The sequence below is a fragment of the Salmo salar genome, chromosome ssa05, assembly GCF_905237065.1.
Source record: "Salmo salar chromosome ssa05, Ssal_v3.1, whole genome shotgun sequence".
NCBI classification, from domain to species: domain Eukaryota; kingdom Metazoa; phylum Chordata; class Actinopteri; order Salmoniformes; family Salmonidae; genus Salmo; species Salmo salar.
The window spans coordinates 47,216,844-47,236,277 of record NC_059446.1 but is presented as its reverse complement, the minus strand read 5'-3'; the positions used below and the strand labels follow the sequence as shown (position 1 = coordinate 47,236,277).

The 19,434-nt window shown below is 40.0% G+C and overlaps 1 protein-coding gene across 7 annotated transcripts in view; it reads right to left on the bottom strand.

Moving 5' to 3' along the window:
* The window catches only part of LOC106604982 (receptor-type tyrosine-protein phosphatase U), a 297,005-nt gene that overhangs the window by 208,996 nt on the left and 68,575 nt on the right, over positions 1 to 19,434 (bottom strand). For 6 of the 7 annotated variants that reach the window (XM_045718284.1, XM_045718282.1, XM_045718285.1 and 3 more), the window contains exon 2: positions 12,478 to 12,609. In XM_045718284.1, coding sequence (XP_045574240.1) covers positions 12,478 to 12,609 — 132 coding nt within the window. The remainder of the gene's footprint in view (positions 1 to 12,477; positions 12,610 to 19,434) is intronic. The other variant, XM_045718283.1, reaches the window with a different exon arrangement.

The window sequence follows — 19,434 nt, the reverse complement described above, 5'->3', positions numbered from 1 at the left end:
GCTGAAATAAATCATTCTCTCTACTATTATTCTGACATTTCACATTCTTAAAATAAAGTGGTGATCCTAACTGATCTAAGAGTTTAAATGTATTTGGCTAAGGTGTATGTCAACTTCCGACTTCAACTGTATGTATTAAAACACATATATATCACTCATCTACACACAATTCCTCAGAACAACAGTGTGAACATGATTTTATAAATCTTTACACATTTATTGAAATTGAAATGCAGAAATTTCTCTTTTACATAAGTATTCACACCCCTGAGTCAATACATGTTAGAATCATCTTTGGCAGCGCTTACAGCTGTGGATGAGTCTCTAAGAGCTTTGCACAACTGGATTGTACAATATTTGCACATTATTTTTGAAAAAAGAATTCAAGCTCTGTCAAGTTGTTTGTTGATCATTGCTAGACAGCCAGTCTTGACATAGATTTTCAAGACGATTTAAGTCAAAACTGTAACTAGGTCACTCAAGAACATTCATTGTCGTCTTGGTAAGCAACTCCAGTGTATAGTTGGCCTTTAAGTTATTGTCCTGCTGAAAGGTGAATTTGTCTCCCAGTGTCTGTTAGAAAGCAGACTGAACCAGGTTTTCCACTAGGATTTTACCTGTGCTTAGCTATATTCTGTATCTTTTTATCCTAAACAACTCTCTTCCTTGCCGATGAAGTACCCATAACATGCTGCAACCACCACCATGTTTGAAAATATGAAAAGTGGTACTACATTTTTTACAGTATTACTTTAGTGCCTTGTTGCTAACAGGATGCATGCTTTGGAATATTTTTTGTTCTATACAGGCTTCCTTCGTTTCACTGTCATTTAGGTTAGTATTGAAGACTAACTGCAATGTTGTTGATCAATCCTGAGTTTTCTCCTATCACATTCCTCTCCGGAAACTGATTTAGGAAGGGAGCCTATATCTTTGTAATTAAGTATAATTAAAAACTTCACCACGCTCAAAGGGATATTCAATGTCAATAGGTGCGCTTCTTTGCATTGGAAAACCTCCCTGGTGTTTGTGGTTGAATCTGTGTTTGAAATTCACTGCTCGACTGAGGGACCTTATAGATAATTGTATGTGTGGGGTACAGAGCTGAGGTAGTCATAAAAAAATATATTAAATGCTATTATTGCACACAGAGTGAGTTCATTCAACTTATTACGTGACTTGTTAAGCAGATTTTTACTCCTGAACTTAGGCTTGCCATATCAAATCATTTCAGAAACGTCCGCTGTTACAATGAAACCAATGCAATAGTCCCAAAAGTGCAAAATCAACTCTTAGAGGACTAGGTTGTAGCTAATCATAAGTATGCCCGTATGCTAAATGAGTCAGGAAAATATTATTACCAAAGAAATGTATTAAGCTATTATTGTGTTTACTATTATTGTTTCTTGGCCTTACTTCTTGCCTTAGATACATAATAACATAATCTGAATATACTTTCTAAACACACAAGGGAAACACTAACAACAACAATCAAATAAGATTAATGCTACAGTAGCTCTCTGTAAGAAAACATGGTCATAGTCTGAAAGGCTTATAATGCATCTCATTACAAAACCACTTCCAAAGCAAAAACATAATTAATAATAATAATTTCAGAAGTTGAGCAAAAGGCAAAAGTACTAAAGAGATTCATTATGCGTATTCTTTAACCTTCATCTTCAACAAATAATCGGGAAGACAATTGATGTGTCAGATGAGAGTGAAATAGAGAGATTAATAGATCTAGTCAGTGCTATCATGAATATTTGTGAATATACAGTAGGTCTCACAAAGCAAAGCTTCCTCCATTACTCTCCTTTTTCCCCCCTGTTCCAGGCATAACCAAATAGTATGGTAGCTAATTAGGTCTTCATGCTAGCCCACCAGGAATCTTATTTATGATATTTTTTGTGGAAATCTCAGGTAAAATATGTTTTACTACAATACCACACTTACTGTTCAGGTCTTAAATGTAGTCATAAAGCAAACACATCCAAAACACATACACACACACACGCGCACACACATGCAGACACAGGCATTGAAATGGCCGAGATGAGATTGGAGGTGAAAAACATCTGGGCTGGGTGTATGGGAGTCTTCTCCATTGAGCAGCATCAGGTCAAGGGGGGACTGACAGGCCTTTCGTTCCAGAGCCTGACCTGCGGAGTGTGACCCGATCTCATTCGCACTCCCTCGCTCTGTCTATCTCAACCATTGCTTTTCTCTATAGCTAAACCCTCATCCATCAAGCATATTCTCTCTCCTAGCCTCTCTCCTATTAGAAACACACAACTCAGTAAAGGCATTTACATTTTATTTTCTTTAAAAAAAAATCCCCTCATAGCCGTGATATTTCCCAATGACAAGAGGTTTTTAGTCTGACAGAAACACACAACTCAGTAAAGGCATTCACATTTTCTGTTCTTTAAAAAATGTTCCCCTCATAGCCATGATATTTCCCAATGACAAAAGGTTTTTAGTCTGACAATCATTCTCCGTGCTGGTGTTTTCATAATATATATATTTTTTTTTAGGGAAGTCATATTGAGACTAAAGTCTATTTTACAAATGAGCCCTGCACACAGACAAACAAATATACATTTATACAATACACACAAAAGAATACACATTAATATACAAAACACAGTCAACTAAAAACTCTATCTATCTATCTCTCTCTGTTTATTTCTATAATCCCACACTGCATTCTGTTATATACCACGCTCACCTACCTCTCTCCTCTCTTCCCTCTCTCTCTGTCTTTCCTCCCCCAAGGACCCTTCTTCTCCAGAGGTGTCAGACTGGCAGAGCATATGGCCTCTGAGCAGCACAGAGACTTCAGAATTGGGAGAACAGTGTCACAAGGTCGATTATTATTATTATTATTATTATGTCTTATTACTTTTCTATTATGTCTCTATTTTTCCTTTTTGAAATTGGACAACATTGTTCGATTCAGGAGAAGTGTATCTATAAAATGGTGTAAAATAGTCCTATGTTTGAGAACTTTGAATTATGACATTTTGTGGTTTTGAATTTGGCGCTCTGATTTTTCACTGGCTGTTGAATATTGTGAACCGCCAGCGTCCCGCCTCCCCGAGAGAGGTTAAGGACCATATAACTAAATAACAGTAACTCTACAAATGTATACGTCCCAGTTATCAGATTTACATCTACATGTTGTGGAATTTATATGGTTACATATGAAACTATTTGTGAGAAGATTAAATGTTATTTTAGACTTCTAAATGAGAATTGTTTTCATATAGACTTTTGCCAAGTCAGTAACCATGGCCACGTGAGCACAGATATTGTGGCAACGTGATGGAACTGTCCTCCAAGTTGAGAGCATAAAAGGAGTGCTAACAAAATGTACATTAGATCAAAACATGCCGGGTTTATTCCGGTGTGTAAAGTGGTTCTAGCTGTACCCTGAATAATCAACCATTGAGACCAGACAGTGTGGAGCGGTGGCTACATGGGTGACGAATGGTTAGACTCTACCAGACTAGAATATGTGCAGCTGAATACGTAACAAATGGTAAGACCCTCAAAATATCAAAGAGTGAAGACTAGACATTCACAGTCTGCAGCTGTAATATAAAGTAGTCTAGAACTTTGACCAAAGTCACGATGAAGATCTCCAAGGACAACCGCGTGTGTAACATTTGAAGGATCCAGTCTAGGAAACTCGACCGAAGACGAGAAAAGAGGAACATTTCCCTCTCAACACAGTGTGGTACGTCTAATGTATCCATTCTAACAGACACTTCCAGAACAAAGAAAGACTACTACCACAACTAGGGACATTGTGACCTCTGATGGACAAATCAGAGACTTCTGAGACAAATCAGAAAAAGTCTCTGACAAATCAGAGACTTCTGTCGAACTGGACCGGGTCGATTTCAACAGAGAGAGACAGACAAAGACGTCTAAGCGTAAATATATACATTGTAATTATTTTTGAATGAGCGGTCGTTCATGTGCAAAGTATTATTTCAACTGTATGTACGATAGAAGGAGAACAAAGGAATTCAACTGTCACGACTTCCGCCAAAGTCGGTCCCTCTCCTTGCTCGGGCGGCGTTTGGCGGTCCGCCGATCCACTTTTCATTTTCCATTTGTTCTGTCTTTGTCTTACACACCTGGCTTCACTCAATCAATCACTTGTTTATTATTTAACCCTCTGTTCCCCATGTTGTGTTTGTGAGTGATTGTTTATTGTAATTCGGTCCGTCTTTGTGTTCTCGTGATGTTACTTTGTAAATTTGTATTTTTGAGTAAAGTACGTTGATGACTCATATCTGCTGTCCTGCGCCTGACTCTCTACACCAGATACACACAGGACCCTTACACCTTCTCCTGCTCTTTTTTTCCCCCACCCCTTTAATCGTGTAACAAGCCGTCATATCGGGTTAGTCCACTCGGGACTTTAGGTAATCAATTCAACCTATATTGTCTGTGTTTATGTATTTCTGTGTGATTATTTAGGTAGTTAGTAAATAGTTAATCCAATTTGTGTATCGCTGAATCATTATTTAGACTAGGGTTCGTGCAGTTTTGAAGTCAACGATGTTCAGAATGAGACTTATATGAGGTAATAATAATTCATGGATGACTAATATGATAACGATATATTCTTGAGTTAATTCAGGAAAAGGTAACTTATTAAACAAAAATGTTCCATGGTGCCCCAAGATTGCTAATGATTCATTTAATCACGTAATAATTAAACATAGTTAACCTCTCTGGGCTAGGCGGGACGAATTCGTCCCACCTACGTAACAGCCAGTTGAATCCTGTGGCGCGATTTTCAAAACGTTTGAAATGCTATTACTTCAATTTCTCAAACATATGACTATTTTACAGCTATTTAAAGACAAGACTCTCGTTAATCTAACCACACTGTCCGATTTCAAAAAGGCTTTACAACGAAAGCAAAACATTAGATTATGTCAGCAGAGTACCAAGCCAGAAATAATCAGACACCCATTTTTCAAGCTAGCATATAATGTCACAAAAACCCAGAAGACAGCTAAATGCAGCACTAACCTTTGATGATCTTCATCAGATGACAACCCTAGGACATTATGTTATACAATACATGCATGTTTTGTTCAATCAAGTTCATATTTATATCAAAAAACAGCATTTTACATTAGCATGTGACGTTCAGAACTAGCACCTCCGGTGAATTTACTAAATTACTCACGATAAACGTTCACAAAAAGCAGAACAATTATTTTAAGAATTATAGATACAGAACTCCTCTATGCACTCGATATGTCCGATTTTAAAATAGCTTTTTGGTGAAAGCACATTTTGCAATATTCTAAGTACATAGCCCAGGCATCACGGGCTAGCTATTTAGACACCCGGCAAGTTTAGCACTCACCAATATCAGGTTTACTATTATAAAAGTTTGATTACCTTTTGTTGTCTTCGTCAGAATGCACTCCCAGGACTGCTACTTCAATAACAAATGTTGGTTTGGTCCAAAATAATCCATCGTTATATCCGAATAGCGGCGTTTTGTTTGTGCGTCCCAGACACTATCTGAAATGGTAAATCAGGGTCGTGCGCATGGCGCAATTCGTGACAAAAAAAATCTAAATATTCCATTACCGTACTTCGAAGCATGTCAACCGCTGTTTAAAATCCATTTTTATGCCATTTTTTCGTAAAAAGCGATAATATTCCGACCGGGAATGTCCATTTAGCTAAACAGAGGAAAGTAAACAAAGCTTTCGGTCGACGCGGGCACGAGCCCGAGTCTCACAGTACTGTAACCAGCCACTACCCAAACGCGCTACTTTTTTTCAGCCAGAGCCTGCAAAGCCACGATTCAGCTTTTTACCGCCTTCTGAGACCCTATGGCAGCCATAGGAAGTGTCACGGGACAGCTAAGATCCTCACTCTTCAATAAACAGAGACAAGAAGAACGACACCTTGTCAGACAGGCCACTTCCTGAATGAAACCTTCTCACATTTTTGCCTGCCAAATGAGTTCTGTTATACTCACAGACACCATTCAAACAGTTTTAGAAACTTTAGGGTGTTTTCTATCCAAAGCCAATAATTATATGCATATTCTAGTTACTGGGCAGGAGTAGTAACCAGATTAAATCGGGTACGTTTTTTATCCGGCCGTGTCAATACTGCCCCCTACCCCCAACAGGTTAAACGCAAATAAAACTAAATGCATGCTCTTCAACCGATCATTGCCCGCACCTGCACGCCCATCCAGCATCACTACTCTGGACGGCTCTGACTTAGAATACGTGGATAACTACAAATACCTGGGTGTCTGGCTAGACTGTAAACTCTCCTTCCAGACTCATAATAAGCATCTCCAATCCAAAATTAAATTTAGAATCAGCTTCCAATTTCGCAACAAAGCATTCTTCACTCATGCTGCCAAACACACCCTCGTAAAACTGACCATCCTACCGATCCTCGACTTCGGCGATGTCATCTATAAAATAGCCTCCAACACTCTACTCAACAAACTGGATGCAGTCTATCACAGTGCTATCCGTTTTGTCGCCAAAGCCCCATACACTACCCACCATTGTGACCTATACGCTCTCGTTGGCTGGCCCTCACTTCATACTCGTCGCCAAACCCACTGGCTACAGGTTATCTACAAGTCTCTGCTAGGTAAAGCCCCACCTTATCTCAGCTCGCTGGTCACCATAGCAGCACCCACTCGTAGCACGCGCTCCAGCAGGTATATCTCACTGGTCACCCCCAAAGCCAATTCCTCCTTTGGTCGCCTTTCCTTCCAGTTCTCTGCTGCCAATGACTGGAACGAACTGCAAAAATCTCTGAAGCTGGAGATTCCCCATCTCCCTCACTAGCTTTAAGCACCAGCTGTCAGAGCAGCTCACAGATCACTGCACCTGTTCATAGCCCATCTGTATACAGCCCATCTATCTACCTCATACTGTATAGATTTATTTATTCTGCTCCTTTTGCACCCCAGTATCTCTACTTGCACATCCATCTTTTGCACATCTACCATTCCAGTGTTTAATTGCCATATTGTAATTACTTTGCCACCATGGCCTATTTATTGCCTTAATTCCCTTATTTTACCTAATTTGCACTCACTGCATATAGACTTTTTGTTTTCTTTTTTTCTACTGTATTATTGACTGTATGTTTTGTTCATTCCATGTGTAACTCTGTGTTGTATGTGTCTAACTGCTATGCTTTATCTTGGCCAGGTCGCAGTTGCAAATGAGAACTTGTTCTCAACTAGCCTACCTGGTTAAATAAAGGTGAAATAAAAAATAAAATAAAAATACGTTTTTCCAGCAGTAGACTTTGATTGATAATATCAAAAGTTGCACTGAAGTCTAACAAAACAGTCAATCTTTTTCTCATCAAATTTTTCTCAGCCAATCATCAGTCATTTGTGTAAGTGCTGTGCTTGTCGAATGTCCATCTCTATATCGATGCTGAAAGTTTGTTCCAGAAGTTTACTAAGGGTTGGTAACAGGCTGATTGGTCAGCTATGTGAGCCATTAAAGGGGGATTTACTATACTTAGGTAGCGGAATTACTTTTTCTTCCCTCCAAGACTGGGGGCACACACATTCTAGTAGGCTTAAATATAAAATATGAGTGGCAATATCGTCCTCAGTAATTTTCCATCCAATTTGTCAGACCCCGGTGGCTTGTCATTGTTGATGAACAACAATTTTTTCACCTCTTCAACACTAACTTTACAGAATTTAAAATTACAATGCTTGCCTTTAAGAATTTGGTCAGATATACTTGGATGTGTAGTGTCAGCATTTGTTGCTGGCATGTCATGCCTAAATTTGCTAATCTTGGCAATGAACAAATCATTAAAGTAGTTGGCAATATCAGTTGTTTTTGTGATGAATGAGCCATCTGATTCAATGAATGATGGAGCTGAGTTTGCCATTTTTCACTGAATTTCATTTAAGGTGCTCCAAAGCTTTATACTATCATTCTTTATTTCATTTATCTTTGTTTCAGTCACACCCTGATCTGTTTCACGTGTCTTTGAGCTTGTCTCCATCCCCTCCAGGTGTTGCCCATCTTCCCCAATATCCCCAGTGTATTTATACGTGTTCTCTGTTTGTCTGTTGTCAGTTAGTTTTGTTTCGTGAAACCTACCAGCGTTTGTCCCCTTGCTCCTGTCTGTTCTTGTTACTGTTTTCTTGTCTTTCCCAGTTTTGACCTTTCTGCCTGCCCTGACCCTGCCTGCCGATCTTTACCTTGCCACACCTCTCTGGATTATTGACCTTTCTGCCTGCCCTGACCCTGAGACTGCCTGCCGTTCCGGACCTGTTGCACCTTTTCTGGATAACTGACCTCTGCCTGCCCTTGACCTGTCGTTTGCCTGCCTCTGTACTAGAAATAAACATTTGTTACTTTGACACTGTCTGCATCTGGGTCATACCCGAAACCTGATAGTTTCATAGTGTAGTTTCTTTTTCTTTTTAATTCAGTTTAGTCACATGATTTCTCAATTGGCAATAGGTTGTGCAGCCTGTCTTATTTGCCATTCCTTTTGCCTCATCCTTCTCGTCCATACAATTTTTCAATTCCTCATCAATCCATGGGCATTTAACGGTTTTTACAGTCATTTTCTTAATGGGTGCATGCTTATTAGCAACTGGAATAAGCAATTTCATAAATGTGTCAAGTGCAGTGTCTGTTTGCTCCTCATTACACAACACGGACCAACAGATATTCATTACATCAATAACTACAAAACTTCTTGTATGCCCTCTTATGAACTCTCATTCCTGTGCTGTTTGTAACTACCCTGGTAGGTTGACTGATAACCTGAACCAGGTTGCAGGCACTGGTTACAGTTTGAAGCTTTTTCTTGAGTGGGCAGCTTGATGAAAGCCAGTCAATATTTTTAACTCACCCAGAAAATATACCTCTGTTGATATCACATACATTATCAAGCATTTCACACGTTATCCAGATACTGACTATTAGCACTTGGTGGTCTATAGCAGCTTCCCACAAGAATGGGCTTTAGGTGAGGCAGATGAACCTGTAGCCAGTATTTAACATTACATTGTCTCTAAGCTTTACAGGAATGTGGTTCTTTATATAGACCACAACACCGCCTCCGTTGGCATGTCTGTATTTTCGGTAAATTTTATAATCATATATTGCTACCACTGTATCATCAAAGGTGATGATGAACCTGTAGCCATATTACTAACAGTATTTGACATGAGATCCTCTCTAATCTTTACAGGAATGTGGTTCTGAATATAAACAGCAACACCTCCACCATTGGAATTTCTATCTTTTCTGTAAATGTTATATTATAACCTTGTATTGCTACCACTGTATCATCAAATGTATTATCTAAGTGAGTTTCAGAGATAGTCAGAATATAAATTACATATGTTACTAGCAAATTATTGATTTCATGACCCTTGTTTCTTAAGATGCATATGTTAACCTGTTAGGGCTAGGGGGCAGCATTTGCACGTCTGGATAAAAAAAATGTACCCGATTTAATCTGGTTACTAATCCTACCCAGTAACTAGAATATGCATATACTTATTATATATGGATAGAAAACACTCTAAAGTTTCTAAAACTGTTTGAATGGTGTCTGTGAGTATAACAGAACTCATTTGGCAGGCAAAACCCTGAGACATTTTCTGACAGGAAGTGGATACCTGATGTGTTGTATTGACTTTAAACCTATCCCATTGAAAAACACAGGGGCTGAGGAATATTTTGGCACTTCCTATTGCTTCCACTAGATGTCACCAGCCTTTACAAAGTGTTTTGAGTCTTCTGGAGGGAGATCTGACCGAACAAGAGCCATGGAACGATGATGTCCCATTAGACACCTGGCGCGCGAGTTCATGTTGGGTACCCTCGTTCCAATACGTTATAAAAGAGTATGCATTCGTCCACCTTGAATATTATTCATGTTCTGGTTAAAAAGGCCCTAATGATTTATGCTATACAACGTTTGACATGTTTGAACGAACGTAAATTATAAAAATATATTTTTCCCCTCGTTCATGACGAGAAGTCCGGCTGGCTTAGATCATGTGCTAACAAGACGGAGATTTTTGGACATAAATGATGAGCTTTTTTGAACAAAACTACATTCGTTATGGACCTGTGATACCTGGAAGTGACATCTGATGAAGAGAATCAAAGGTAATGGATTATTTACATAGTATTTTCGATTTTAGATCTCCCCAACATGACGTCTAGTCTGTATCGCAACGCGTATTTTTCTGGGCGCAGTGCTCAGATTATTGCAAAGTGTGATTTCCCAGTAAGGTTATTTTTAAATCTGGCAAGTTGATTGCGTTCAAGAGATGTAAATCTATAATTCTTTAAATGACAATATAATATTTTACCAATGTTTTCTAATTTTAATTATTTAATTTGTGACGCTGACTTGACTGCCGGTTATTGGAGGAAACGATTTCCTCAACATCAATGCCATAGTAAAACGCTGTTTTTGGATATAAATATGAACTTGATAGAACTAAAAATGCATGCATTGTCTAACATAATGTCCTAGGAGTGTCATCTGATGGAGATTGTAAAAGGTTAGTGCATCATTTTAGCTGGTTTTATGGTTTTGGTGACCCTGTCTTTGACTTGACAAAACATTACACACAACTCTTGTAAATGTACTGTCCTAACATACTCTAAATTTATGCTTTCGCCGTAAAACCTTTTTGAAATCGTAAAACGTGGTTAGATTAAGGAGATGTTTATCTTTCAAAGGGTGTAAAATAGTTGTATGTTTGAAAAATTTGAATTTTGACATTTATTTGGATTCAAATTTGCCGCTCTTGAAATGCACCTGCTGTTGATGGAGTGCACCACGGGTGGCACGCTAGCGTCCCACCTAGCCCATAGAGGTTAACATGGGCTATTTTGAGCACTTTTCTTCTGGGATGCTTACTTGCTTTCATTGCTTTACTGGGAAGCTTAGCAGCAGTAGATGTGCTCATGTTCTTTATGATTCTTTAAATAGACCACAACACAGGGTGAGCTGCTCACAGTGGACTTCCTCCTAGGGCACAGAGATAGGCAGTTTAACAGTTTGGGATCATTGGATTTATAAAGTTATGAATGTAATGTGTGTGTTGCTTGGTGGTATGAAGTGATTTCATGAAAATCAGCATCCCCTGCATTTTGCTAAAAAAAAAAGTGCCTTCACTTCATCTCCCTTTAGGATTTTTTTGACCTTCTTCAAAAGGCTGCTATGTGTGATTGTAGTCTCCTCCACCAAATGTGTGAGGTGTTTAAGGCCCTGAATGATTTGCTGTTAAAATATAAATCTCAAATTATTAATAAATGTCCTATTATTCCATTTGCTTGATTGTAGTGAGTCTATCATTGTGTTGTCTGTCTCTCAGTACAGCTTATGTTATCTTTCATAATATCCATTTTTGTATCAGCCAACCATTTGTCCTATTCTATTATGTAATTATGGTGTCTTGGGGGGGTTTCTTTCAAGTTTATTTAGCATCTCTAACATTTTTTCATTTTCATAAAAAAAATAATAAAAAAAAAATAAAATAAAAAAATACTCCATACTATTCTCTACACATTGCACAATGTTCCTGCCACACCTCTCACACAGTGAGACATCATTGGTTGACTGATTGATTGACTGAGACTGAGACAAAGGTCAGTGGTCTAATCACTCCTCTCAGGCAGTCGGCTTGAAGAGGTGCAACCTTGTCCATAAGCATCAATAGCACTGCTGTAAATGCTGTAAGCTCCCCCCTCTCTTTCTGTCTGTTCCCCCAAGGTGTTTGTTAATGTGGGGGTCGGATGATCGGTGCATTTTATAAAGTATGCATGCAGTTCCATTCTCCACATGGAAGCATCCAGCAGAGACACATGAAACTGTACATTTCTGTCAGCCCCTGCCCTGTGAACCTGGTTAACATAAGAGTTATCCCACGGGTTAGTGGGGGAATAGACACCACTGCGGGATATGACTGCTTGATTAAAGACATGCTGGACATTTCATGGTTGATTTGCATACTGCCACACATTCCTGATGAGGCCGACGCCGCTCGACGCCACACCCATGCACGCTGAATCCCATTAATAATCCTAGGCAGGCATCCACACTTGAGTGTTTCCAAAACACCCACAGCTTCTGGACAGCTTCAGCATCTCCTTTGAACATACATGCACCTAAGAAGAGCAGGCACTGGCTGCTTAGAAAGGCAATGTTGTTGGCTAGCACATTGACAATCTAAGGATTGTAATCCAGGGAGGATAACATCAAACATTAAGACTCGAGAAGTCTCACCCCCCAGTCCTTGTTTCTTATACTTGCTGATACAGATACCCCATCCACAAAGTGAAAGTGATACTTGCATTGGATACCATAGTGGATACCATAGTGGATACCAGGTTAGCACCTGAGAATACTTCAATACTCTGAAGCATAATAAGAGCAGGAACTCACCACGCAGGAGGTCAAAAGAGGCGTAGGGTGAGTTGTGTGTCCTGAAGAGCTGCCAGTCAAAGTCATCCTCCTCCCCTTGGGTGAAGTCACACAGACTGGGCTCAGAATCCTCGTCAAAGGTGCAGCCTGCTGCTGAGGAGAGAGAGAAGGAGATGACATTAAGTGGGAGGTCACACATGATGAAGTAAATTTCATTCAATATCAAGGGATTAAAGGATTATATTTTATGGACTGCACATAATCACATTTAATTAGATTTCCTGGGATTGAAAGGAATCATAGATTTTGCCCAAGACGGACACACATTTCAGCCATGGCCACCATAAATCAGTAATTGCATCTTATTTGTATTTCACTTATGATAACATGAAGCTCTATAGAGAATAAAGGGATTGTTGCAGTAGGTGAGAACCCACCATCAATCCCCAACAACACCTGCCTTCACTTCAGAAATGTTCCACTATCAGTAGTTATTATTCCAGTGTTGTTGTGTAGGGGCTCATTTGGGCTATATTTCACCACGATATCCCCTCTGATCGTCTTTCTATTACTGAGATGGGACAGATGCCAGACAACCAACCGGCATCCATTTCCCACTCCACCCAGACATCAATTAATAGTAGCCAGCCGCAATGCAATCTGTACTCCACTCCAGCCCCTCTGACACTCTCACTCAGTAAACAAACTGAACACTGATCATGAAAATACAATTTAGTAAACTTAAATAAAATAATTAACAAACCTGTTTGAAAAACTAACTATATTGAAACCATTATCTTTGACTCAAAAAAAGTATTAAAATAAAAACAAGCATGAATTATGTTCAGCTTTTTTTTGGTAATGGGGTTTTCAAGCTTCTGAATATGGCAGGTCACATTGAGATTGGCTTTATAATTTCAAGGTAGACTCGGCGAGATGACGTTGCCACGAACAGCACCGCAGATATTGGTTGGGCAGGCTTGAGTGGTAAGGCTAAAGCAACTGATTGTAGACGACAAGTCGGGGTAGGTGCATCTACTGAAAGTCAGACACTAATGTGATTTTCCAACAGCAAGGCTCAGATCAACATGGCAGTGTTGCCATTGTTTATAATGTATGAATATCAAATGTATTTGTATATACATCAACTGTACATATACAGTGCCTTCGGAAAGTATTCAATTTTGTTATGTTACAGCCTTATTCTAAAATTGATTAAAATCATAATTATCCACAGCAATCTACAAACAATATTCCATGATGGCAAAGAGAAAACAGGTTTAGAAATGTTTGTAAATTTATACAAATAAAACAAATATATTTTTTACATAAGTATTCAGACCCTTCGCTATGAGTATAAATTGAGCTCAGGTGCATCCTGTTTCCACTGATCATCCTTGAGATGTTTCTACAAATTGATTGGAGTTCACCTGTGGTAAATTCAATTGACTAGACATGATTTGGAAAGACACCCACCTGTCTATATAAGGTGCCACTGTTGACAGTGCATGTCAGAGCAAAAACCAAGCTATGAGGTTAAAGAAATTGTCCGTAGAGGTTCGAGACAGGATCGTGTCGAGGCACAGATCTGGGGAAGGTTATCAAAACATGTCTGCAGCATTGAAGGTCCCCAAGAACACAGTGCCCTCTATCATTCTTAAATGGAAGAAGTTTGGAACCACCAAGACTCTTCCTAGAGCTGGCTGCTGAGAAAACTGGGGAGAAGGGCCTTGGTCAGGGAGGTGACCAAGAACAAGATACCCACTCGACATAGCTGTAGAGTTCCACTGTGGAGATGGGAGAACATTCCAGAAGGACAACCATCTCTGCAGCACTCCACCAATCAGGCCTTTATGGTAGAGCCAGACGGAAGCCACACCTCAGTAAAAAGCACATGACAACCCGCTTGGAGTTTGCCAAAAGGTAAACAAGATTCTCTGGTCTGATGAAACCAAGATTGAACTCTGTGGTCTGAATACCAAGCGTCACATCTGGAGGAAAGATGAACGGAGAAAAGTATAGAGAGAGATCCTTGATGAAAACCTTCTCCAGAGCGCACAGGATCTCAGACTGGGGCGCAGGTTATCCTTGCAAAAGGACAATGACCCTAAGCACACAGCCAAGACAATGCAGGCGTGGCTTTGGAACAAGTCTCTGAATGTCCTTGAGTGGCCCAACCAGAGTGCAGACATGAACCCAATCGAACATCTCTGGAGAGACCTGAAAATACCTGTGCAGCAACGCTCCCCATCCAACCTGACAGAGCTTGAGAGGATCTGCAGAGAACAAATCGGAGAAACTCTCCAAATGCAGGTGTGCCAAGCTTGTAGCATCACTCATGAAGACTTAATGCTGTAATCGCTGTCAAAGATGCTTCAACAAAGTACTGAGAAAAGAGTCTGAATACTTATGTAAATTAGATTTCAGTTTTTTTATTTTAATGAATTAGCAAAAATGACTAAACCTGTTTTGGCTTTGTCATTGTGGGGTATTGTGCGTAGATTGATGAGGGAAAAAAACTATTGAATCCATTTTTGAATAAAGGTGTAATGTAACAAAATGTGAAAAAAGACAAGGGGTCTGAATACTTTGCGGAGGCATTGTAAATCGCAGCTGATTGGTTCCTGTTTCAGTCATGTCTTTGATCACGTTCTCATGAGTCAAACAAAAACACCCTAATGATTGGTTGACAATCGAGCCTCCCACAATGTAGGTGATGGCTGCAGGAAGAGGTTGGGGAAGAGCAACTGCACAAACTTGCAATTGACTGCAGTCAATACTTCATGACCTTTGATCACAGGATTGTTGTAAAGTTCATGCAGTTGGCATGTAGGTGCAAAACAGACAATTTTCATCCTCAGAATGCGACACACTTTGAATGGCAAAAATAATCTGCTTAAAATTGCCCAATAAGATGAGCATGATGCAAGACTTTTCTCTCACACAGAAGTATCTGCGCATGAGCATGGGGTGCACTTCACGTTGCTACAACGTGCACGCTACGGGACCACAACAATGGAAGAGTGTATCCTTGCGCTCCAACGCACCTGGTTGTTGCGGATATTGACCCACTACTACTGTTTACAATGTGCATCTACGTCATCTTGCTGAGTCTACTTTTAAACCTTACCTAACCTATGACCTGACCCATCACCTTATGCATTACTACCCCACAGTGGCAAGAAATGACATCCCCCAAAACACAAAAACTATCAAATACATAAATGGCTCCTAGCCTCCCATGCATAGGCTACTTTCTGTCCCACACACCAAAACTAAATAATATGAAAACTAAATAAATGTTTTTATAAAACTTTAGCTAAATAAAAATGAGTAAAATGGATCGGAAAACGAACCGAAACTAAACGCAATAAAAAAATTAAAAAAATAATAGAAATAAAAACAAACCTTGCAACACACATAAATACACAAATCCTGGCAAAGGCAATGACGTAAAGAATTCCCCTTCCCATAAAACACAAACTACAGCGCACATCCCCTAAGCACAGCCACATAAACACACACAGTAATAGAGTTGGGGAGGGAGAGAGGGATGGCAACCAGGGGACTGTGATTATTATTTTACTGTAATATGTCACAACATGCTACATTCCACATGCCAAAAAGCTAATATTTCCAAATTATATTTAATAGCCAGGGCTTTTAAGGCCCTTGGGCATACTTTGCTTCCGTCTCCTCTCGCAACATCTGTTGCCATCTCACACATTAGCCCAGTGTTGTGAAAATTACAGGCTAGAAGTGGGCCACCGATTCCCCCAGCCAGAGTTGGAGCGCGACAGTGAGAGCCTAGAGACGCATCGGGGCTAATTATGGGGATGACCAGAACCAGACCCTCAAGGTCACCCTGCTGGTCCACTGCTTTATTGACGCTCATTTTGGACTCTAATCCACCATTAAGCAAATGGTTCAAATGTGACCGTTTTGCCATTAAGCAGCAGACGCACAGACTGAAGTCAGCTTCAATGCAATTTTACAGCTGATGAACAAGAGGACACCAAAACCATTACAGATCATTGGCAATTTTGTTGTCTGGAAGTTCAAATGTTATAGGCAATCATAAAAAAAAACTAGGTTTGGTCTACTAACTAGATGGTTCATTCCAAGCCTGTAAGAAGAGATAGGAGACGTACTGTGGACTTAAGGAATTCCATATTAAGCTTACGTGCTGAAAGTCTGCCAGACGATTTATTCAGTGGAGCACAAACGCACAGGAGTCAGCCTTGCTCACCTCCTCCAACCTCCATTACATTTCCCTTACATTTCGGTGATAATATGCTAGAACTGGAAACTCTATAGCATTGTGATTGGTAGCAGAGAGTAGTAGCAGCCCAGCCAGAGAGTAATGAATGTTGAGTTGGGCTAGGTTTCTCCTCTTCTACACCCCGGGGAGCTGATTTGTGGCCCATGCTAAGCCGTTACTGAAGGGATCCACATGGCAAGGGCCAGAGGTTAATTGTCCTGCACAGGGATCTATTTCTAATAGAACAGCCAAAGATATGGGACCTGACACATCCAAATGCTGCCAGTATATTATTCCTTACTGGAGCTATAAATGAAGCATGCTGATGCCCCCCTGTGACATGTGCATTCAAATCAGGGATTGGGCTGTCTGTCTCCCTGGATCAGTCTATTCTCGATGTCATACGTAGCTACACAAATTAGATTTCATATGTCTTTGCTCATCTGTTTTGTGGCACCCCTGCTTTACCACATAATGAGGTGTTTGCTATGCACAGTGAGCATTGTTAGTGAATCTCTGATTATCCTCTCTATTTACATATGCTGTATTCAGCGTGTAGCGTGTCTTCGCTCATTTAAGGGGACAGACACTTCCACTTGGATAGAGTCTTGGAGAAAATGCTGCTTATGTTATATAAAACAAACCAAGTGCCAAAGCAGATCCTAACATCAACACCACCACCACCCAATTACACACACATATACACACACAAATCCGCACACAAAGCCCAACCAAAATTCATATGCAACTTTAACCAATTCACAAACTTTTGCTCAGCCTTCATGCTCCTCTCATCTCTCAGCACACGCCCTCTGTTATAACTAGTTCACAGGTGCTACAGGTAATGAATCCCCACCGATTAAAATAAATGCTGGTGTCACCAAGCCACCTCGGAAACAAATTAAATGAGGATATGCTACCTAGCTGTCCACACGATTAAAACCTGAGCACACATCTGAGAGACCTGTGGAGAGTTATTTTCCCAGTCCTTCCTGGTCAGGAAAAAACACTGTCCCTACTCATTTATTTTTATATAACTTTTAAGTCTCAATGAGGTCAAAATACCTATTTTACCTCTCATACCTTCTTCACTGTTACGTGGATAGGGACACTTACCCATGCATACATCTTAACACTATATGGGGTCCATATAGCTGGATCCAGATATTGTCTATTGTGTAACACCAGAGGCAGTTACAGGAGGATAGTGGTTGGCAAGGTTGCTGGTCTAATTTGCATTGCAGAGAGTGCGGTCCCCGTGCATCACCCATTGACAGGTGTATTTATTCTCAGTATAGGAGCTCTCCCTGATTTAAAAAACAAATAAAATAATCTCCTTGCGTCTTACATAAAATAGAGTGTCCATATTATTTAGCTATTTACACATTCATCCCCACTGCATACATCATTAAATAATGTATATGGCTCCCCGGGCATTAATAATTTCAGTCTAACCTCATAAGTAGGATGGGGAATTCTTTCAACAGGCTGCTCCACTGCACTCATTCTTTGTCACTGAGTTGAATAGTATACACTGAGTGTACAATACATTAGGAACACCTGGTCTTTCCATGACACAGACTGACCAGGTGAATCCAGGTGAAAGCTATGATCAATTATTTTCTGTCACTTGTTAAATCCACTTCAAATCAGTGTAGATGAAGGGGGAGACAGAATAAAGAAGGATTTTTAAGCCTTGAGACGATTGAGACATTGATTGTGTACGTGTGCCATTCAGATCGTGAATGGGCAAAACAAAAGATTAAAGTACCTTTGAACAGGGTATGGTAGTATGTGCACCAGTTTGAGTATGTCAAGAACTGCTATGCTGCTGTGTTTTTCACACTCAACAGTTTCACGTGTGTATCAAGAATGGTTCAAAAGGACATCCAGCCAACTGTGGGACTCATTGGACTCAACATGGGAAAGCATCCCGGTGGATAACTTTCGTCATGCCCCAACGAATTTAGGCTGGGGGGTACAACTCAATATTAGGAAAGTGTTCTTACTGTTTGGTACACTTAGTGTATAGTCATATTGAAAGCTAATGTGGTTAGGTGACCTCAGGTGCTGCTGTGAGGTCTCTGAGGCCATTTGCTTTTACATTAAATAAAACATTTAACAGTTTAAAGACAACTCCAATCATCCTCAGTCCCTAAAGGTTTGATACACTCATACGTATGACAGCCATTATATTTAACCTCACAATGAAGTGTTTACCATTTTCTTTTCAGGACAACCAGGGCTACAAGAAGAATGCAAAACAATTAGACATAAACAGTTGCAAATATCAATAAAAGAATATGGTTCCGCCAAAGCAAAAACCTAATAAAAATGTATTTATATAAATGCTGTAAGTACAGAAATGGTTTGCTTACTGAAAAATGAATCTCCAACTAGTCAGTAACAATTGTGCGGAGTTCAGAGTTTGTGACAACTATGTGAGCTTATTACAGTATTATAGGATTTCGTTAGAAGGGGTTCTTCTTCATAGAAGATCATATTAGTCTTAGAAGAACCCCTTCTTTGTCCGCTTTCACTGACGCGGCTCGCTACCAAGGATAGTGGGCTCTCCTTCTCCGTGGCCGACGTGAGTGTTAACCCTCGCAAGGCTGCTGGCCCAGACGGCATCCCTAGCCGCGTCATCAGAGCATGCGTAGACCAGCTAGCTGGTGTGTTTACGGACATATTCAATCTCTCCCTATTCCAGTCTGCAG